The sequence below is a fragment of the Bos grunniens genome, chromosome 18, assembly GCF_055505025.1.
Source record: "Bos grunniens cultivar Pamir isolate PY7600 chromosome 18, Bosgru_T2T1.0, whole genome shotgun sequence".
Classification (NCBI taxonomy): Eukaryota; Metazoa; Chordata; class Mammalia; order Artiodactyla; family Bovidae; genus Bos; species Bos grunniens.
The window spans coordinates 51,686,972-51,709,068 of NC_141182.1; the positions used below are offsets into that span (position 1 = coordinate 51,686,972).

Sequence of the window (22,097 nt, forward strand, 5' to 3'; positions counted from 1 at the left end):
AGTGTGGGCACCTGATCCGAGTGGAACTATATGAGAACAGACCTATCCCAGGGACCTCAGGGAGAGACTGAGACTTGCTAGCCCAGGTGTGTGGTGGGGGCTGCAGGGGAGATCCGGGTGGGAAGGCCCTTGGGACACTGAGGAGGAGACAGGTGAGCCCTTTGCCGTCATAGTCAGGTTGAGTTTTAGGTAGAGCCTGCACCTTTGCCCTGAGGCTGACGTGTGTGTGTGTTGGGAGCAGGCTCACGATCCGCGTCGGAAAGCAAAGTGGAAACCAGCAGAAAGTGGATAGAGGTCACGGGAAGTTCCTGGGAGGACCTTGCTCAGAGCATGGCTTCTGGGTCCCTCTTACTTTGGTGACTCTGATTGCTCCTCTGGGTCCCCCAAAGGGAACGAGGTCCTCAGGGCTTAGGCCCTTAGGGAAACAACAGAAACCCATGGAGAGAGAAGGCATTCTGGATCCTTGATCTGGGGACAGACAAAAGTTCCTGTCCCATCGCTGACTCAGTGGAGATTAGTTGAAGCAATCTCTGGGGGATAGTGAAGAACAGGGAAGCCTGGCGTGCTGCAGTCCATGGGGTCCCAAAGACTCAGACACAACTTAGCAACTGAACAAAAAAAACTCAATTGAGGCAGCACAAGTTGGGGCCAGCAAGGCTTGGTGAGGATGGCCAAGGGCTCAGGACACCAAGAGGCTGCAAAGGGGCCTCACCCATAAAAGTTGTCTCACCCACGACTCATCCTTCCTGACTCGTGTTCTAGTGGGTCTCAGACGGTCCCATATTCTGTGCTCCAGAGACTCCATGCCAAGTGAGCAAGCACTGGGAGGTGTCTGGGACCCCAGGGCAGTGTGAGGACTGCCGAGTGCCCATGTGGCTGCCAAGGGTCTGGTGACCCTCCTTTCCTGTTAGCATGCCCCCTCCCTCCATTCTCAGAATCTTCCCCTTCCTTTCCCCCAGGGAATAGATGGGGAGGTCAGGTAACTAGAGCTAATACTTTCCCTGAGCAACCATGGAGAGACCAGAGCAGAGATTCAGGTGAATTTCTTGCTGGACAAGACCCAAGGGCAGTATATTTTGCAACCAGGGGAAGGAAAGTGCTCTTGATTCAGATCTCTCTGGTGGTCCACCGTGGGTCACAGGACCAGTCACTTGCCCTGCTGAACCTCCCCCCACTGTGGGAATTGCAGCCTGAGTTCTGGTCCATCCAGGCTTCAGGGCAGCCTGTCAGTGTTGCCAGGAATCCAGGAGGACCCTGAGCCTGGGCCCAGGTTCCTGAATAGCCTCAGATCTCAGAGCTGGTTCTCTGCCTCAGGCTCTTCCTCTTGACCTCACTCGGGTCTTGGGTCTCAGGTAAGCTCTTTCACACAGTCCGTAAGGAGACGTGTCTGGAGGAACTAAGGACCCGCATCTGCTTTGTGGCTGATATTACAGTAAACGTCTGTGTCGGGGTGTAGTAATTCCTGCAAAAGAAAACCGATGCCTTCCAGCTCATGTAACCTTCTTAGATGACTTCCCAGGGACTTCCCAGCCCTGGGTTACCCAGGGTCTGTTCGTGTCAGAGGTTTTTGGTCCAGACCCACCTCCCCTTCATCCCCTCTCCATCTTTCCTGCTATTTCTTGGACCTCCAAACACAGCCAGGTGTGCAGGGGGCACTTCCTTTGCCTTCTGGGCTATGGAACCAGAACTTGGATCCCCACACTCACCTGGTAGATGGGAGCTGGTGGCCTGGCATCAGGTAGGGAGGCCTGGGCATGGAGGAAGTGGGCATCAGAGGAGAGGGAAAGAGAGTCATTTCTCCCGACCAGCCATCTCCAAGCCTGGAACCCCGACCCCAAATCCTATCTGGGCTCTGTTTCCCACCCTTGTTAGCCTAGCTCCCCTGACGGATGATCCAGTGCCCACTCTCTTCCTGGCTGAACTCCAAGGTTCTCCTGAGTTCTAGTCAGGGGACCAGAGCAGCCTCTGCATAAGGTTGTGGGTGGTCATGTCCCTGAAGTGCATCCAGCTCCCAGCTTGGTGGGACTTGCCATGTTCTAACTACTCTGATGAGCTTCCCTGGTGGCTCAGAAGGCAAAGAATCTGCCTGCAATGTGGGAGACCGAGGCTCGATCCCTGGGTCAGGGAGATCCCCTGGAGAAGGCAATGGTAACTCATTCCAGTATTCTTGCCTGGAGAAATCCATGGACAGAGGAGCCTGCCAGGCTACAGTCCATGGAGTCACAAAGACTGGACATGACTGAGTGACTTTCAACTACCCTCGAGTGAAGGGTGTCTCACAGTGCTTCTGGGTTGGACAGTCCCCCTGCCCAGAGCTTGTGAAGCGGGGACGCTGGGAGAAGAGACAAGGAAGGAATGTACTTACCTGGGAGACAGAGCTGCCAGAGGGACCACCTCCTGGGAGGAGACAGGAGTTACCACTGAGCATGTGAGGAAGCTTAGCCCATTCTCCTAGGAGAGGTTGGATGTCCACCTTCCGGAGAACCATGGGAGAAAGATCCCCACCAAGGGAGAGAACCTCTGGCAATTTCAGGCCCCAGTGAGGGCGAGGGAGCCTCCCAGGATGATAACCCATAGAAAAGCAGACTAGCCAATTGGATCCCCTGTGCTGAAGCCCCAGAGAAAGGGCCAGAGACCCTGGGGGTGGCAGGCAGGAACAGACATGGCAGGGCCTGACCGGGGCTCCCCGCTGTCCTGGGCTGAACAGACACTCACCTGAGGTGGACGCTGGGGGCCAGTTCCCTCTGTTGTGCAGGCAGCCGGGGTTAGGAAAGAAAAACAAAACAGGCATATTTGTGAGGAGTGTAGACGGAGGTCAAGGCTTTGTTGTCAGAACACGGGACAGGAGGATCTGAATGTCCAAGCAGGGGCTGGACACCTCCTTTCTCCACCAAGGCTGCTTCGGAGGGGAGGGCCCAGTAAGGACACTGAGGAAAGTCCTTAAGAAGCCATTTCTGCCCTGAGTCCAGAGGGGCAGGACCATAGGCTAATAGGGTTCAGGAGAAAGTGGCCACTCAAGGGACCAAGGCTCTGGGAAAGGCGTCCATCCATCCAAAGCTTTGTCTGAGTGGATTCATCACGCTTATGGAGAGAGCAGGGCCAGTGCACGGGGAGGAAAGCGGTCAGCCAGAGACTCTGGGATCTCACTGAGGGCAGTATCGCTGCTGTGGCCACCTGCCCTCACCCAGGAGCTGCTGAAATGTGACAGTGGCCTTGTCCTCTGTCTCCATCTACCTGGACCTTAAGTGTAAAGACATCCCACCACCTGCGGACCTGGCACGATGTTCTGTCTCATGCATCAGGGGTGTTGTTAATGCATCTGCCACGTGGGGGCATTTGACCCCACCTGGCCTGTCCAAACTTCCACTCTCTGGCCAAGTGTGGACTTGGCGAAGACGACCCTCAGCTCCTGGCCCTGTGACTGCCCCTCATCAGAGTAGGTGGATTTAAATATACAGGAAGAGATACCTTTTTCTGAGTACTTACTACCTGCCAGCCTACATATATGGAACGAGGACAAGGAGGTGTCTTAATTGTGTTAACTGATAGATGGGCCTTCCCTGGTGGCTCAGAGGTAAAGAATCCACCTGCCAATGCAGGGGACACAGGTTCGATCCCTGGGCCAGGAAGATTCTCTGGGGAAGGAAATAGCAACCCACTCCAGTATTCTTGCCTGGGAAATTCCATGGACAGAGGAGTTCATGGAGTGGCAAAGGAGATGGATACAACTTGGCGACTAAATAACAAAATAAATGAGGATGGTGCTAAGGAAGCTGCCACAGGTCAATACCTGGTGAGGCAGGAACTGAAGGACGAGAGAGAATACCCGTGGGGAAGTGGGGAGGTCCTGGAGATCCAGGCCGGAAATTGGAGGATGGGGTGTCCTTCCTCTAGGACTAGGGTCAACCTGGGGGTGGGGGCAGCATCTGGGAATGCCACTGTACCTGTGAAGGAAAATGAAACACCCCAGGACAGCCAGCAGCGTCAGCACAAGCAGGACCCCAATCACGATGCCAGTAATGGCCCCCACACCGAGGGCTCGGGTGTTTTCTCGCCCTGAAAGCAGAAGAGAAAGAGAGAGGGGAAATGGGGTCCGAGTTCACTGGAGGCAATACCAAGAGGAGTCTTACAGGGAGAGGGCCTGGTTAGGTGGAAGGAAATGCTCTGAGGCCTGTGTGGTTGCGTGTTTTGTCATCACAGTGTCCTCCTGACTCTCCCACTGCACGAGGCTGCATCATTTCCCTCTTCGTCAGATTTGAAACCTTGGACTTGCTCTAGCTCTCCATTCTCTCACTGTAGCCATCTCCATGTCCTGTTCATTTTCCTTTGAAGGACTCTTTTCTTCTCACATTATGCCCCCTCCCTCTGATTTTTTGTTTCCATCACAACTGTCGGTCTTAGAGGGTAGTTCCTCTCCAGTCCACCCAACATTGATTAGTAGTAATAATATTAATGAACTGTTTCCAGGTACTCCTGTGCGACTGGCAAAGTGGGGAATCCTTTACACCCATTTTTTCTGATCTTTCCATCCCCACGAGGGAGGGGTTGTCATCCCCGCTGTGCATGCACAGATTTGAGACACACAGTTCTTCCATAAAGGAATGGAGGCCCCAGAGCTAGGATCAGGTGGAACAGAAATGTAACTGAGTTGTTTGACTCTACAGCCAAAACCCACAACGCTGAAATCCAAAATATCCTCTGTGAACACTTCTTACCTGCCCACTCTGTGTGGGTAAGAATTTTACCTACAGAAGAATTTTAATCTCATTCCCTTCCTAGTGACCATCCTCACAGCAGCCCTAAGATCCAGCTCTTCTTCTCCAGTTTTACAGACGGGGAAACGGAGGCACAAGATCCAGTACCTTGCCTACAGTCAAACAGTTCTCACAAACAGTAAGCAAACTATGACAAAATTAGCTAAGTTTTGCATAATTAATTAAACACATTGCTCTACAGGCTCCAAAAGGAGACTACCCACATCCTCATGATTTGCATTCATTACACACCCATTTCCAGTGAAATTACAAGGGAAGATGGAGAGGTGTGGAAGGTCACTATAGTGCTCAGTGGGGCACTGGATCACATTGGCAGACTCTGACTGGGAGGAGACCCCACACTGATCAGACCCTGCATCCTCTGTCCTGACACTGTTGCTTGTCTGGGACAGCATCACCTTCTCAGTGAGCCGTAAACTCTGCTCATTGTTTCACCGACCATTGGATGCTTGTCCCCATATCACTTGGTCTTATTACATCCAGATTGGAAGGCTCATGGGATTTCTAAGAGGGAGGGATTGATTACCAAAGAGCATGACCTTTGTCTGTGGTTCCAGATCATTGGGATTGGCTCCTCTGTCCATGGAATTCTCCAGGCAAGAATACTGGAGTGGGTTGCCATTTCCTCCTCCAGGGGATCTTCCTGACGCCCAGGGATCAAACCTGCATCCCTTAGTCTCCTGCATTAGCATTGGCAGGCAGGTTCTTTACCACTAGCCCCACATGAGAAGCCCCTAGAGAGGGAAGGGAGTACTTCAAACTTGAGGAGAAGTCCAGTTCCTTGATTGATGCCATCTGAGAGTTCGTGGGATGAGCCTTCCTTCTCAGGGTCCACAACTAGCCTCCTCTCTTTGTGGTTTTCTGCTCCTAGTGTGCTTGTCTGAGATTGACCCAGTAGCCACATAATCAGTGTCCATGTCTAAAGCACTGGAGTGCACAGTGTGAGGGGATGGCTGTCTCCACATTGGTCAGATCTGAGGAGCACCTGCTTCTCACGAAAGATGTGTTCTTCCTCATTGTTAAATTATTTAAACAGGGTTGAAGAAAATCTGGAGCTGAAGAATAGGAAGTGAAAACAATAACTTAGAAGGGCGATTCCTCAGCACGTCTGAGCAGGTAGAAGAAAGCATCTGTGAACACGAAGATAGAAAAAAAGAAGTTACTCAGACTGGGGAGTAGAAAGGGAAAAAAAAAAAGGCAAATAGTGACTCCAGGCAAAGTATTATGCAGAACTCCATCAGGTGGACAAACATATGCAGGATGGCAGTTCCTGAAGGAGAAGAGAGAGGGAAAAACAATGAAAAATATATATAAAAATGAATGGTTTAAAACCTCCAAAAGTAGATGAGATCACATATTAGAGATGGTTGAGGAACTCCAAAAAGGGGTAACTCAAGATATAGACTTTGTGACACAATAGAGTCAAAATGTTGAGAGACCGAGGGAAAGAGGAAGTGAAAAACGCAGCGAGAGAGGAGTGACTCAGCGTGTGCAGCAGATCTTCAACAGTGTGAAAAGCAAATTCCACATCAGAAGGCGTTGGGATGACCGACTGAAGTCCTAAAAGCAAGACTGTCAACCGGCGAAGCAATGTACAGAGAAGCTCTCCTTCAATGAAGCTCAAATTAGGACTTTTCCAGATAAACAACAGTCGAGGGAACTCATTCCTTGGAGACACAGCATATATGAAGTGTGAAAGGAAGCCTTTAAGATGACTGAACAAACATTACACGGTAACTCAGAGCCACAGGCAACCTAGACAAGAGTGGTCAAATTACACAATAGGTAGCTATCTTATCTGAGCCGGTATTATTGTCTTTTATATAATTGCTCATTTTTGTTTTTTATTTCAAAGATATTACATGAGACAATGTTTATAAATCTATATAACGGGCATATATTGTACAAGGACGGCTGAAATATATGACAACAAGTGTGTAATATGGAGGCGATGGAGATGCACAGGAGCACCTTGTTTGTAATATACATCATAGATCTGGTTGGTATTTCAACTCGATAGTTACGTGTTTAAGATATAACTGTCATCTTCAAGTTAGGCGCTAAGAAAAGAACTGAAATACATTGGAAAGGGGAAGAACAGAATCAAAATGACACATGAAAGGAAATCATCTAAATACCAAAGAGGAAGTAATAGAGGAATTAATGAATAAAGCATGTAAGACATATAACAAATAGCTAGATGGCAGAAGCTCTTTCTTATTGGGAAGTATTTGAATGATAGATAGCCTCAACCTTCAAATTAAAGGCAGAGGTTGACAGAATGGATAAAAATTATAACCCCTCTCTATACTCTCTTCATGAGACTCACTTTAGATACAAAAACATAGAAGGTTGAAGTAAGGCTGGAAAAAGATATTCTATGCAAATAGCAATAAAAAGAGAACTGTGGTGGCTGTATGAGTGTCTGCTATAATCATCTCTAAATCAAAAAAGCCTGCAAGAGACATTAGGACCTTGCATATCAAGAAAAGTTTCCATCCATCAAGGAAATAGAACAATTATAAGCATTATGCACCCAACAACACCAGATTTGTGAATCAAAAATGGACAGCATCGAGGGGAGAAATAGCTCGGTCATAACACTGACACTACAACACCCCACTTTCAATAATGGACACAGCAGTCAGAGAGATTTCACTGACAACTAGAGACCGTGAGAACACTGTAAACCAGAGACCTAACCGACCAACAGACAACACACAGTCATAGGAGTTTATGTTGCACAAAGTACAGTCCTCAAGGCCCCCAGCTCTCACCACACATGACCACCGCCCATCCTGTGAAGAAACGGTGTCACTTCCACTGTAGAGACGAAGGTGCAACTAAGAAAGCCAAGTGGAGGGACCTGGAGTTGAGTGTGGCAGCAAGCCTGCAATCACAACAGTGCGAACTAACATCCTGACACTTACTGCCTGAACATGTCTGCTGTAATTTCCACCTTCATCGGAGCGCGTATTCACAAAGCTCTATAAAGTGCATAACAAACACCACTGTACACATAAGAAAAAGGAGATTTAGGCTTTATGACTCACCAGGGCTTCCTAGGAGGCACCAGTGGTAAAGATCCCACCTGCCAATCAGGAGGCATAACAGACACGGATTCAGTCCCTGGGTGGGGAAGATCTCCTGGAGGAGGTCACAGCAACCCCTGCAGTGGAAGGTGGAGTCTTAACCACTGGACTGCCCAGGAAGTCCCAGGTACTGATTTTAGTGCTGCTTCCAGCGGTCTTGGCAACGAGGCTTCACAGCAGAGGGCCAGGAGAAATCAGGGGATGAGGAGGGGAGAGACAGCACAGGTTCTAATTGCTTGAAGTGAAGGAAATGAGATGATAGGCTAATTGTTGGTGGAGTTAATAAAAGAAGCTTATCCAGTGAAAATGGGCTTCACTGGAGGCTTAGCCGGGAAGACTGCCTGCAGTGCAGCAGACACGGGATCGATCCTTGGGTCAGGACGTACCCTGGAGTAGCGAATGGCAACCCACTCCAGGATTCTTGCCTGGGAAATCCCATGGACAGAGTAGCCTAGTGAGCTCAAGTCCGTGGTGTCACAAAGAGTCGGACACCACTGAACGACTAAGACAGGAGGCGACAGTGGTCACTCACAGGTCACCCTCACCCTAGGGGGCCACTTCTGCTGAAGTTGCCCCTGTTGGAGACCTCACACTGATAAGCCCCGGCGTCCTGTCTGCTGACAGGGTCTATGGTGAGGGTGCTGCTGTCTGAGGACAGTGTCATCCTGTCTGCAAGGAGGAGACTCTGGCCTTTGAAGAGCCAGCGTATGGAGACCCCAGTCTCATCTGTGAGGCAGGTCAGGACCACGGGGCCCTCATGTTCTGGGACTGTGGTGTTGCTGACTTGGAGGGAAGGCCGTGCCACTGGGTCTGTGGAGAGACAGAGGGGTGACTGCTGAGAGTGGGTCAGGGGCCTGGGTCTTGCTCCCTCCTCAGTCTTGGGGCCCAAGACCTCTGTAAAGATGACTGTGAGGAAGGCCCTGGGTCTTTGTTCAGGTGGCAACGGGAAAGAGATGATCGCACATCTCCTCTGACCCCCAGATCACACAAGAGGGACCCTTGCCTGGTTGCTGGGACAACACTCTAGTACTAGACAGCTCTGTGCTATCAGCCCTGGGAACCTTGATCTTCTGACTGTGGGGCTATCCAGGACAGTCAGAGAATGTAGGATCTGAGAGTACATGTTGTGATTGGGAATAGAGAGAGCCTGGGTGTATTCCTGGGGCCTCACACTGACAAGCGGGGAGCGCTGTGTGGCTGGGTTAGAGGCTGTGTGGCAGGAGAGGTTGAGGTTCCCCTCTGGATGGTCAGAGGAGTCTGAGGGGTAGTGGTGGGGTGATCGGACCGTTTAGAGCAAAGAGCAGAAAGCCACACGTGGTGCAATCAGAGGGAAGGCAAGTTCCTGGTCTGTATTGGGGCCCCTGGGTCCTTCATGCTCACTCATTGTGAGTCTGATGTTAATTTGTTTCTCCCATCATATTCTGGTGATCCTCAGCCATCCACACAGAGCAGCCCATCCCCTCCCTGTCCTCATTCAAGGTGGACCTGCCTGGGCTTGCCTGGGACAGGAAGTCATGGCCAGTCTGGGTGTCCAGGGGTGATGGCCCATGTACTCGGACCTGAGAGGGAGGGGTGTGGATTGGCCTCTGGCAGTGTGCATTTGGGTGGGCAGCTCAGGCCACATAGGAACAGAGGTTACTCACAGAGGACATCCAGGGTGAATGGGTCACTGCGGCTGATGCTCACTGGGTTCCGGGTTTCACACACATAGGGTCCTTTCTCTTTCCTTGTGACGGTGACCACTGTGAGAGTCCTCTTGTCCTCGGACAGTTCCAGCCTGGTGCTCTTGGGGAGGCTCTGATTGCTGATCCACCACATGTAGGAGGTGTTCTGAGTCTCAGGTCCACATGTTAACACCACAGTGTCCTTGTGCTCCCAGGGGTTGGAGTTGTTGCTGGTGATGACGGGTGTGGGTAGCACCGCTGTGCAGATAACAGAGAGGACATTGCCCTGAGCCTCCCTGGTGGCTCAGACAGTAAAGAATCTGCCTGCCAGTGCAGGAGACCTGGGTTCAGTCCCTGGGTCAGAAAGATCCCCTGGAGAAGGGAATTGCCACCCAGTCAATATTCTTGCCTGGAGAATTGCATGGACAGAGGAGCCTGGTGGGCTACAGTCCATGGAATAGGAAAGAGTAGGACGTGACTGAACGATTAACACTCTCACTTTCTTATACTTTTGGCTCCTCTGAAAGCATCTTTCAACAAAATTGGCATCCTTCGCCTCTCAGCCAGACTTTAAAGAATAAGGCAGGCTTGTGTGTGGCAGGACAAATGCATGGGGACCTGAGCTCAGTGAGTGTGAGGCCACCTGCTCTATGTCTGGGAGAAGCACAGGCTTCCTTGGGGGTTGATTGTGCAGCAGCGTTTAGTGGTGGACAGAACAGGGTAGATTCAGAGACCGCCTCACATATCTCCGAGTTTTCACCAACCAGCATCAGGAGAGAGCTCCTTGGGCAGCACCCTGTGGTGGAGGAGCTGCCAGCAGTGTCTTCCTTTCTGTGTTCCTCTCTGGGGGTGCTGAGATTTTTCTGGCGTCTCTAAGTCCCCTAGGGCATTTGCTTGATTCCTGGGGACCTCGTACCTGTGTGCTGTCCATGCTGAGTCTCATGAGTAGGACCAGACTGTGCCCCTGCACGGAGGTGGCTCTTGGGGCTGAGCCCTGGCTGGTGACCAGCTTGGAGCCTCCAGATTTGGCACAGGCTTCCCAGGGTCACTGGAGGCAGGAGCCCTGGGACAGGGTCTGGGAGGGACTTCCTGGGGCTGAGCTTCTCTGTGAGGATCCCTGGGGGCCCTCAGGCCAGGGTCTTCCCTGAGTCCTGCAGGGTCTTCCTCAGGGTCATGGTCACGGGGAGGGGCCCAGGGGGCTGACTAAGAGTGCTCTCCCTCTGCCGAGTCCCTCATCAGACCGTCCTTCTCTCTACACAGTGTCTGCAGGGCCTGGCTTCCTGGAAAGCATTTCTGACCCTTTGGAGTTGGTCTCCACAGTGTGCGCGCTGCACTGAATGTTCAAACCCCAACACGGGACACAATGCAGAGGGGATGGAGGTGCCATCCGGGTTAGTCAGAACAGAATTCATCCCCCAACACCCCGAGGTCAGAGAGGAGGCACTCACGGAGTACATGGAGGTGTCCAGTTTGTCTTTCTGTCTGTAAATCATCCTTTGTAATGAGCAGGAGGTAGGAGCCTGTGTCTTTCTGGGTGACGTTCTGGATCAGCAGGGTTCCGTTGGGGTAAAGTGTCTCCCGTCCGCTGTGTGCAGGCCCTTTGGTAGTTGCGTTAGTGTCTACCCTATATGATGCGATTAGCTGGCTGTTGTCTACCCTTTCTCCTCTGTACCAGGCATAGGCTAGAGGATTCTCTGTCAGGTTGTGGGCAAGTAGAAGAATATCCGACCCTTCTGCAGCAAGGGGGGGCATCGTTTCAATAGTGAGCTGGGCAGTGGTGGGCGGGGTCCAGAAAGTTAAGAGGGAGACTAGGAGGGAAGAGAGAGAAATCAGTTAATATTGTGACCTATGTGGGGGATGGGAAAATGGTGCCCTGGGTCCTGAGCAGGTCTCTTCATCCCTCAGCCTTAGTGTGGGTATGTGTGCATGTATGTGTGTGTGTGGTTCAAGGTCAGCAGCATGACCCCCATCACTTCAGCCCCTCTGGGCTCGTTTTTTCCTGTTTCCCCAGCTGTCCCCTGGCTCACTCCCTCACTGCCCTCACACTCCTGCTCACACTCAGGGCCTCTTGGGAGATGCCCCTTGCCCCGACCAACTGCTGTAAAGACCCTCCGTGCTCACTTGCTGACCCTTCCCCGCTCCCTTTCCTGCGTGACGCCTGTAGCACCTGCCAGCACACTCTCGATCTCTCTGCTTGTCTGTCTTCCTCCCCACAGGGCTTGGGCTCCGTGAGGGCAGGGGCTTGTCTGATCCTGCTTGAAACCCAGGGCCAGGACCAGGCTCCAGTCATTAGTACCTGGGGATGAAGGAAGGAGAAGTCCCAGGAATTCCACAGCCTGCTGTTTATTTGTCAGTTTCTAAGGGTGCGGGTAAGGACAAAGTTTACTGTTCTGGTTGTTTTTCTGTACTGACACAATAAACTGTTATTATTGTCATCAGTTTTCAACAATTACTGCTCAGTGAAGAATAACTCATGAAACCTACAACAGTTGAGGTCTTCCCACCCCTCACCAGCTCTACTTCATGGAGAGTCTCCTGTGGCTGAGCCCCCCACCCTCCCCTGTCCTCTGTGCTCAGGTGTGAACACAAGCCCTCTGTCCCCTCTCAGAGCCCTGTCTCCCCCAGACACCAGCCAGTCTCTTGTTCTCCAGTCTCTGCCCACTCCCTGAAAATTGTCCCCTCTCACCTGCCAGGAGGAGCCTGTTCCAGGGGACATGCCTCCTGCTTGCAGGGCCCGACCGGGGCTCCATGGTGCCTGCTGTCTACTGTGTCCCTCTCTCTGGGAGGAGAACTTCTGGTCCAGAAACGCTCAGAAGCACTGCAGCCTGCTGTGTGAGCTCCGCTGTCCTTCCCTCTGTGTGCTGGGCCTCCTCCGGGGGCAGGAGCACGTCGCTGGGTCACGTGGCCCGGGGCGGGGTCTCTGCCCAGGCCCCGCCCTCTGCCTCCCCTCTCCTCCTTCCCTCCCTGGTGGTCCCCCTCCCCCGTCCCCCTTGTCTGTATTTCTATTCCCTGAATTCTGCTGAGTCCCCTGCCTTCTAGAGCAGTGATTCTCCACCTACACACACACACATCTACACACATATACCCACCACACACATACATACACACACAGCTACACGCAGACACCTACATACACACACATCTATACACACACACGCACACACACACACACCCTTGTCTGGAAAAGCACAACCTTGGGGTGTTCGGGCCCGAGGTTCCCACTGCTCTGGATCAGATGCACACTCAGCCTCCCTCAGAGCCCTCTGTTATCCCTTTCTGGGTTTTCCCTTCAGAGGAGGAGCCTGGGGGTGGGGGGTGCATGAGGAACGTTGTCACAGGGACGTCTTCCCCACGGTGCGTGGGAATCACCTGTGGAGCTTCATGAAGACTGCGAACCCCCAGGTGACACCTTAGAAATGCTGTTTCAGCAGCCACCAGGTCACACGCTCGCCCAGCCTGGCTGAGACCCCAGAACACCGGTTAGGCTGCCCCACCCACCCCAGTGTTGGCCTCTGCTGTGTTTTGGTCTGAGGTCTCTCAGCACAACACACAGATCCAGCGGTTTCCAAATGTTGGTGGTAATTGTTCCCGGACACAGAAACCCAGCTGGATGCCCAGGGTCTTCCTGTTCTCAAATATCTGAGAGGACTGCATTTACTCCCCCCTCAAGGTCACACTGACTCTGGAGGAGAGAAAGGAGTCAGATGAGCGATGACTGGAGAGGGGACCTGACCTCCACTTTCCAGTGTCACCAGCCTGGCATCTGTTTTCAGGGACAGAGACCCAGAACTGAGTTCAGGAGGAGCTGCAGTTCTCAGGTGAGAAGGGAAAGGCTTCCTGTGTGTCCTGGGAGGAGAGGAACCTGGTGCTGATGGGTGGGCTGACTCTGGGCTCCCTGGTCCTCGGGTCAAGTTCCGGGAGACTCTCCGTCTCTGTGTCTATTGCCTGAACCTTGGTTCAGAAACTATTCAGGTCCTCCTTGCCATTACAGGGCCTCCTCTGTCACCCTGGCTGATCTTTCTGTGGTCGCTGTGATCTTTCCCATGGGTGGTTGCAGGCAGGGATGAGAGCTGGCATGGGTGCCCATAGGCCCCTAGAAGGTTGGGCCGCGTAGTGTGGGCACATATGAGGGGCTCTGAGGGTCTGTAGAGGGTCTGAGGGTCTGAGGGTCTGTCTTAGACCCCTGGGGTCTAAGGCCTGATAATCCGAGGTGGAGTTGATGTAATAATAATAGATATAAGTACACAGTAATTGTAACACGCTTGAATTATCACCAAATCATCTCCACCCTCCGCAATTGTCTTCCATGAAACCGGTCCCTGGTGCCCTTAAGGTTGGAGACCGCTATTTAGAAGGAGGGATGGAAATCAGGCTCCTTCTCCACTTCCTTAGGCAAAACAAAATTCACCTGCTAATTTCCTGTTTGGCCCAATGTTGCCCCCTGGAGGTTATGAGCAGACCCGGGGACAATGTAACAGGCGGCTGCTGCTGCTGCTGTTGCTGCTAAGTCCCTTCAGTCGTATCCGACTCTGTGTGACCCCATAGTCGGCAGCCCACCAGGCTCCCCCGTCCCTGGGATTCTCCAGGCAGGAACACTGGAGTGGGTTGCCATTTCCTTCTCCAATGCATGAAAGTGAAAAGTGAAAGTGAAGTCGCTCAGTCGTGTCCGACTCTAGCAACCCCATAGACTGCAGCCTTCCAGGCTCCTCCGTCCATGGAATTTTCCAGGCAAGAGTACTGGAGTGGGCTGCTGGGGTGCAAATGCCAAAGGGAGTGAGTTGGTTATGTGCTCTGGGCAGAGGTGGGCGCTGACCTCCAGACTAGAGGCTATCAGCCGGGGTTCAGGTCTCTGTGGGTCCCCAGGCTTCCTGACCTCATCCCAGTGCAGGGTGAGCCCAGGGAGACGATGGGCATTGTTCAGTGGCAGGAGAACCATCCATCCAGGTGGACGTGTGCTCAGGAGGAGCTCTCAGTCCCTGAGGCTTCAAAGGAAGGGCCAGCGGGGGGTCTCGGGGCTTTGGGGAGAGGATGGCGGCCTGTGGGCTGGACCCCAGAAGGCCCTGTCCTCCTCCACCTCACAGCACTGGGCCTGCACCCTAGTTCTCTGTGTCCCCATCAGTGGTCTGCTCTCAGCCTCCCCACAGTGCCAGGACCTGGGGAGACTCTGTCAGGGGAGCCCCTGGGCTCCTCTGTCAGTGGAGGGAAGACCCCCGTGGGACTCCAGTCCCCCTGGGATAAATCAACTGCAGAAGCTATGTTCCTCTGTTCCGGAAGTTCCCCTCCTTTCCCAGGATGCCTTAGGGGGAGGGGCTGAGATGTCTCCAGGGACCAGACCCACGTGTTCCCACAGATCAGGGACCTTGGGATGAGGAGCTGCTCCCCAATTCCTGTGAGTTCACGCTGGGGCTCCCCCTCCCCTGTGGTGACTCCCTTGGGATGGAGGATCGGGAGTCTGAGCCAGGTCAGGTCTCCAAGAGAAGGGGAAGGACTCAAGGTGCCAGCCCAGGCCCTCCAGGGAGACTAGAAGATTCTCCTGAGTAGAGATGGAAGAGGGTGTGATTATCTGGGAATGAGCAGAGGTCTGACTCCTCACACTTAAGAGGCCCCTGTCCTCACTCCTGACTCCAGGAGGAATAAAGTTCCGTCCTGGAGCAGCTATGGGCACTGGCAGGTCTCCTCCCACTCTGATGCCAGAACCCCTGTGTCCACAAGGAATATTCTCTGACCCCTCGGTGTCACACTGGGTGGGGGGTGTGAGTTCTGGCTTCTGTCATGCAGATTCCCTTATCTATTTAAAGAGTATTTATTGAGCATGTGTGACCTGTCAGCCCTGGGTTGTGTCCTGGTGTCCAGAGAATAGGATAGACTTGGACTTCGAGCTCACACACCTGACCTTGTGACGGGGAGACAGACACTCAGAGAAAATCCTGGAAAAAAGGAGCTAATTATGATGGAGGGATAGACTGAAAGGGAAGCGTCTGGTGGAAAGGAAAGGGTCCGGAGTCTGTCATGGAATCTCAGCTGGACTGGGTGTCATGGAAGGCACCCCTGCAAAAGTGATCTTTTGACTGAGATGTGAAGGGTGAGCAGACCCTCAGCAGAGAAGGATGGGGCTCAGAGGGCAGAGCTACCTGAGGGGAGTCTGGCCTTCAGGTGGGCCTGGCTGGGAGGAGGAGCTGCCAGAGTCCAGTGTGGGGAACTGGGAGAGTGGAGAGGACTGTGGACGGAGTAGGTTGGTGAGGGTCAGAGGCTGCTGGGCGGTGGGACCTGCTAAGTGGGAAGGAGGTGGGCAGCCCTGTGGAGGCTCCAGACTATGGAGGAGCTCTGCCGCCCTCTGGCGGCCACAGAGGGGAGTGTCGAAGGGAAAGTTCAGTTCAGCTCAGTTGAGTCGCTGACTCTTTGCGACCCCATGTATCGCAGCACGCCAGGCCTCTCTGTCCAGCAGCAACTCCTGGAGTTCACTCAAACTCACGTCCATCGAGTCGGTGATGCCATCCAGCCATCTCATCCTCTGTCTTCCCCTTCTCCTCCTGCCCCCAATCCCTCCCAGCATCAGAGTCTTTTCCAATGAGTCAACTCTTCGCATGAGGTGGCCAGACTACTGGAGTTTCAGCTTTAGCATCATTCCTTCCAAAGAAATCCCAGGGCTGATCTCCTTCAGAATGGACTGGTTGGATCTCCTTGCAGTCCAAGGGACTCTCAAGAGTCTTCTCCAACACCACAGTTCAAAAGCATCAATTCTTCGGCGCTCAGCCTTCTTCACAGTCCAACTCTCACATCCATACATGACCACTGGAAAAACCATAGCCTTGACTAGATGGACCTTAGTTGGCAAAGTAATGTCTCTGCTTTTGAATATGCTATCTAGGTTGGTCATAACTTTCCTTCCAAGGAGTAGGCGTCTTTTAATTTCATGGCTGCAGTCACCATCTGCAGTGATTTTGGAGCCCCCCAAAATAAAGTCTGACACTGTTTCCACTGTTTCCCCATCTATTTGCCATGAAGTGATGGGACAGATGCCATGATCTTTGTTTTCCAAATGTTGAGCTTTAAGCCAATTTTCCCACTCTCCTCTTTCACTGTCATCAAGAGGCTTTTTAGTTCCTCTTCATTTTCGAAGAGGAACTTCGAGAAAAGTTCCTCTTCACTTTTCTCGATGGGAAAGTACTCGAGGTTTTCTCCTAAGACAACTCAAGTATTTGTCAAGTGTTTACATATCATCTTACAAATCCCAGGGACAGAGGTGCTGGCAGGCTACAGACATGAGGTCGCAAAGGATGGTATACGACCAAGCGACTAACCCTTTCAACACTACCTATCCTTTATGCTGAATCATGTCCCACTCTGAATTTCCAACATCTCTCGTCCAAGATCTTCTCTTATATACCCCACTCCAAGATTTCATCCAGTTGAGATTTGTGTTGATACCAGGCCAATTTCTCTCTGTAGAAGAGGAAGGATCCAGATGCAACATTCTCAGTCCTTGGGCAGGACTGGAGCATCTGTAAGTAGGAGGAGGGTGAGGAAACGTCCGTGTGTCCTGCCTGATCCAGAGGGTCCATGTGGACATGAAAAGGCTGCATTTCCTTTCCCCCCATACCCCCTTTAGTGTCTTCCACAGGGGGCAGGGCCAGGTGGAATTGGAAGACCAGGGGTGGTGCAGTGATTCTGAACCTCATCTTCCCGCCTTCTGTGTCTCTGCCCCAGCAGGGGACCTGGTCTTCATGGTGAGAAGGAAGGTGGGGCGTCTCCACAGGACCCTGATCAGAGATTCTTTCAGCAAAAGGGACACAGGGATCAAGCATGCTAGCTCTGGACTCAGTGTCCCTGTCACCCTGTAGATGATTGTTGTAACTAAATTATTAGGATCTAATGGGCTCTTTCGTATTCTAATTTATTAGGTTGTTTTTACTTCTTTTTACCTTTTGATATTTGAAGTTTCAAAGGTGAATCTCCATCTTCCTTAAGCCTGAGAAGGGTTGGTGCCAGGGTGGTTCAGTTGTAGTAAAGGTTATTTTTTTATAGTAGCTTCAGTTTTACAGCAAAAGTGAGGGAAGGTACGGAGTTTTCCTAGATACTTGCCGCCCATGAGTGTAGGGTCTCCTCAGTATTCAACATGCCACACCCGAGGTGTACATTTTATTAATTGATGAACCCACATGGACACATGAAAATTACCCAGCTTCCATAGCTTCCATTAGGGTTGACACTTGGTACTGTAAGTTGCCGGAGAAGGCAATGGCATCCCACTCCAGTCCTCTTACCGGAAAATCCCATGAGTGGAGGAGCCGGTAGCCTGCAGTCCATGGGGTCACTAAGAGTCAGACACGACTGAGTGACTTCACTTTCACTTTTCACTTTCATGCATTGGAGAAGGAAATGGCAACCCACTCCAGTGTTCTTGCCTGGAGAATCCCAGGGATGGGAGAGCCTGGTGGGCTGCCATCTTTGGGGTTGCACAGAGTCAGACACGACTGAAGCGACTTAGCAGCAGCAGCTGTAACTTGCATGGGTTTGAACAAGTGGTCATCAGCAACATGGACTTCCCTGGTGGTGCAGTGGTAAAGAATCCTCCTCCCTGTTTAGGAGACTCGGGTTTGATTTCTGCCTCAGGAAGATCTCCTGGAGAAGACATGGCAAACCACTCTGGTGTTCTTGCTGGGAAATCCCATGGATAGAGGAGCCTGGCGGGCTACATCCATGGGGTCACAAAAGAGTTGCATATGACTTAGCAACTAGAACAACCGCCAGGTCAGTGACAGTCCTGCTGCCCAAGTCACACCAGCAGGGCTAGTGAGCACAGAGCAGGTGGTTGTGAGTCTGTAGGGCTAGTGAACACAGAGCCTATGGTTGTGTGTCTGCAGGGCTAGTGAGCACAGAGCCTATGGTTTTGTGTCTGTAAATTAAAAAACTATGACATACATCGCTTGTTTATTTACCCATACTCAAATATGGAAACCTCGTGTGTGGGGCGGCCATGATGAACCAGTGTCTATCTACAAGTTAGGCATTGTTTAGAGAACTTTCCTGGTGGCTCAGTGGATAGGAATCCACCTGCCAAAGCACGGGACCCGGGTTTCATCCTTGGTCAGGAGGATTTCACATGCTTTTGAGCAACTAAGGCCATGCATCAGAACTGCTGAGTCTGTGCTCTGAGCCCACGAGCTGCAACGACTGAAGTCTGCTTGCCGAGAGCCCCTGCTCGGGAGTAGAGAAGCCACCTCAATGAGAAGCCGGCGTATCGCAACGAAGAGTAGCCCCTGCTCACCGCACTAGAGAAAACTGGTGGAAAACAATGAAGACCCAGTGCAGCGGGGAAATTAAAAAATAAACAAAATATTTGCTGAGTAGTTCAGAATTAAATGTTATTCCCGAAGTTGTGAGGTCTTCTTTTCAACTCCTTCTTTCTCAAACATCCAGAACACCATTGAAACATTGATTTTCCACAGGCTGAGGACCTGCTCTGCCACTGGGGTGACTTCACTGCAAATTTGTTTTCAGTCTGGAACAGCCAGTAGCGAGCATCCCGCCTTTCACACTGAGCATCTGCTCTGCAGTGAACATCCTCACCACAAATCTCGGCCCCCGTGGAGTGTGAGCCAGGGGCTCATTCATTCGACACACAGACATGCAGTTCCCTGCATCAGGCCTGGAGCTGGCCGGTGGACTCAGCAGAAGCAGGACAGGTGAATCCTTCCATGTCCGAGCTCCCAGCTCAGGGTTCCTCTTAGAACTGGAGTCCTGGTTAACATGTGTGCACACTGAGTGCCACTGTATCCCCTAAACTGCATCTGCATGGGGACTAGAGGAAAACGTTCATTTCCAACATCCTCACCCTTTACGGAAAAATTCTGTGAGGAGATAGCACGTGTGTCCATATGTCCACCTCTCTTCCCACACACCATCCCTCCTTTATCCCCTACCCATCCTTCTGTTCATCTTTTCACGAAGTCCTGTGGCTGCGCCTCTGTGGTTGGTCAGATGCCAGGACCCCTGAGATACCCTCAGTAGCTCCCTCTGCTGCTCCATTTAAACACCATGGTTCCACAGGTGGTGCACATGAGCCCAGGTGATTCCTGCAGAGTCTGTCCCCATGGAAGATAGGGGAGGCCCTGGTAATCCAGTGACCATTATACTGGGTGTCTCGAGCATTTTGCATGACTGTTAGGGATGCTGGATGGGTTAGACCTGAGTCATTGAGAAATATAGTGCTGGGTTTGGGTGTCAGAGTTACCCCTGTCAATGGTACATTTATGGAGAAGAGGAAGTTTGGGGTGACTGTGGAGCCCTAGTTCCTTCTCTTCCTTTGGGTACACAGGCAGACGGAGGAGCCCTCAGGTGACAGATTGTACCCTGGAGACTGGTCTTCAGGCCCCACTTGTTCTTCAGCAGGACGCTTGCTCTGTTGGAAGCGTGGAGAGATGGCAAAAGCTCTCACGCCAGGCTTGAGGCTCAGACTGGAGAAGCTGGGAGGGTAGCCCAGGCGTTCTGCTCAGCCTTGCTCCCTGGGGGAGGGGGGATCATTTGGAGAATGAGGGAACAGGAGGCTGTGCTCAGGAGGCCTCCAGGCTAGGCGATGGCTGTCTCCAAGGTCAGGTACCGAGGGTCAGGACTTAATCATGAAACGTTCCCTCCAAGTTGTAGACAAGCCGGTTATCTGACACTCAGCGGCGGGGAGATACTCTGAGAGGACAAAGTTAGTTCTCAGCCTCCTTGAGGACACCCTCCGGGCGCAGGATCATTCACCTGGGAGTTATCATGGCTGTAGCTACAACTAATACACAGACAGGAGAAGGTGCTCCCGATTCATAAACTAGAGAAAAGCGGGTTATCCCTGAACACATTCTACTATGTTCATCTTTGTCATAGAATAGAAATGGGCAGGATATGCAGCCGTCCCTTCCCATTGATGGGGGCTGAGCACAGCAGAGACACTGTCCATGGTGCTGATGAACACAGGCCACCTGGAGACTTGGGAGTTGTGGTCTTTGAGTCACATCTGCTTTCTTTCCATTCTGAAAAATTGGGCATTGCTAGAAAAGAAGAGGCTTCCATGGTGGCTCAGACAGTACAGAATCTTCCTGCAATCCCAGAGACCTGGGTTTGATGAATCTACAGAGATGGCAATGGCTATCCACTCCAGTGTTCTTGCCTGGAGAATCCCATGGCAGATGTGCCTGGAGGGTTACAGTCCATGGGGTTGCAAAGAGTTGGACGGACTGAACAACTTTCACTTCACTGGAAAGAAGGGGTGGGGAGAGCTGCAGGGAGTGTGGACTGGCCTCGATCTCCAGGGCTCAGGGCCAGTGAGATTGCTGTGGACATCGTGGCGGGACTTGACCCCACATCGGCCTGACAAAGTCCAAGCTGCCCAGAGCAGATTGCAGCGAGGGAAGATGATGCCCACGGCCTTGAGAGGAGTGGGAGGCAGAGCACAGAACCCTAAGAGATGTCCACAACTTCTAGCCCACAATCTGAGAAATGTGCCCCATTATTAAGGAAATCTACAGATGAAATTCAGATCACATGACTGGGAGACTATGGTGGGGTATTTGGGAGATATGGTGGGGTAACTTGGACATTATGGTGGGTGATGTATTGGGCTGAGTCCAATACATTCACAGTGTTCCAAGGCAGGAGAGGCAGAGCCAGAGGGGATGGGATGATGGAAGGAGACCTTGGGGACCTTTAAGATGTTCCACTGCTGGCTTTGAAGATGGAGGAAGTGGCCACGAACCAAGGAAAGCAGGCAGCCTCTCACAGCTTGGAAAGGCAAAGAAATGAACTGTCTGTAGAATCCAGAAAGAACAGCGTCATATTGACACTGTGGTTTGTGCCCCTAAATTTGTGGTCATTTGTTACAGAACAGTAAGGAACACCAAGAAGCGTCACCTTGTCTCATCCAAGACTGTGTGCCTGGGGGGATAAGAAGTAATTTAGACCTAAATCATGATTGGAAGCTTTGCAGGTGGTTTCTCTTACCTCTCATCTCATCTCAGCACAGATGATACATGGCCATGCTTGCCAAGAGCATGCTTGCCAACTGTGGGCTCTGTGCCCTAGGGCACACACCTGCTGTGTTTGTGTGAGTGTGGGCACCTGATCCGAGTGGAACTATATGAGAACAGACCTATCCCAGGGACCTCAGGGAGAGACTGAGACTTGCTAGCCCAGGTGTGTGGTGGGGGCTGCAGGGGAGATCCGGGTGGGAAGGCCCTTGGGACACTGAGGAGGAGACAGGTGAGCCCTTTGCCGTCATAGTCAGGTTGAGTTTTAGGTAGAGCCTGCACCTTTGCCCTGAGGCTGACGTGTGTGTGTGTTGGGAGCAGGCTCACGATCCGCGTCGGAAAGCAAAGTGGAAACCAGCAGAAAGTGGATAGAGGTCACGGGAAGTTCCTGGGAGGACCTTGCTCAGAGCATGGCTTCTGGGTCCCTCTTACTTTGGTGACTCTGATTGCTCCTCTGGGTCCCCCAAAGGGAACGAGGTCCTCAGGGCTTAGGCCCTTAGGGAAACAACAGAAACCCATGGAGAGAGAAGGCATTCTGGATCCTTGATCTGGGGACAG

General features: G+C 52.1%; 1 protein-coding gene across 3 annotated transcripts; it reads right to left on the reverse strand.

Annotated features, from left to right (window-relative positions):
• Window positions 1-1,038: 1,038 nt before the first annotated feature.
• On the reverse strand, window positions 1,039-12,391 carry LOC147353948 (cell adhesion molecule CEACAM6-like). 3 transcript variants are annotated; one of them, XM_086352859.1, is made up of 8 exons: window positions 12,218-12,391; window positions 10,980-11,339; window positions 9,511-9,789; window positions 3,945-4,056; window positions 2,716-2,744; window positions 2,366-2,397; window positions 1,707-1,748; window positions 1,039-1,462 (listed from the first exon to the last, which is right to left on the reverse strand). In XM_086352859.1, exons 1-8 carry the CDS (start codon window positions 12,279-12,281, stop codon window positions 1,397-1,399), a joined length of 984 nt encoding a protein of 327 aa, XP_086208985.1. In that variant the 5' UTR covers window positions 12,282-12,391; the 3' UTR covers window positions 1,039-1,396. The 3 variants fall into 3 exon arrangements, with proteins under 3 accessions (XP_086208985.1, XP_086208984.1, XP_086208987.1); XM_086352858.1 differs by having other exon boundaries at window positions 2,366-2,451; XM_086352861.1 differs by lacking the exons at window positions 1,039-1,462; window positions 1,707-1,748; window positions 3,945-4,056 and having other exon boundaries at window positions 2,378-2,397.
• Between the last annotated feature and the right edge of the window lie 9,706 nt (window positions 12,392-22,097).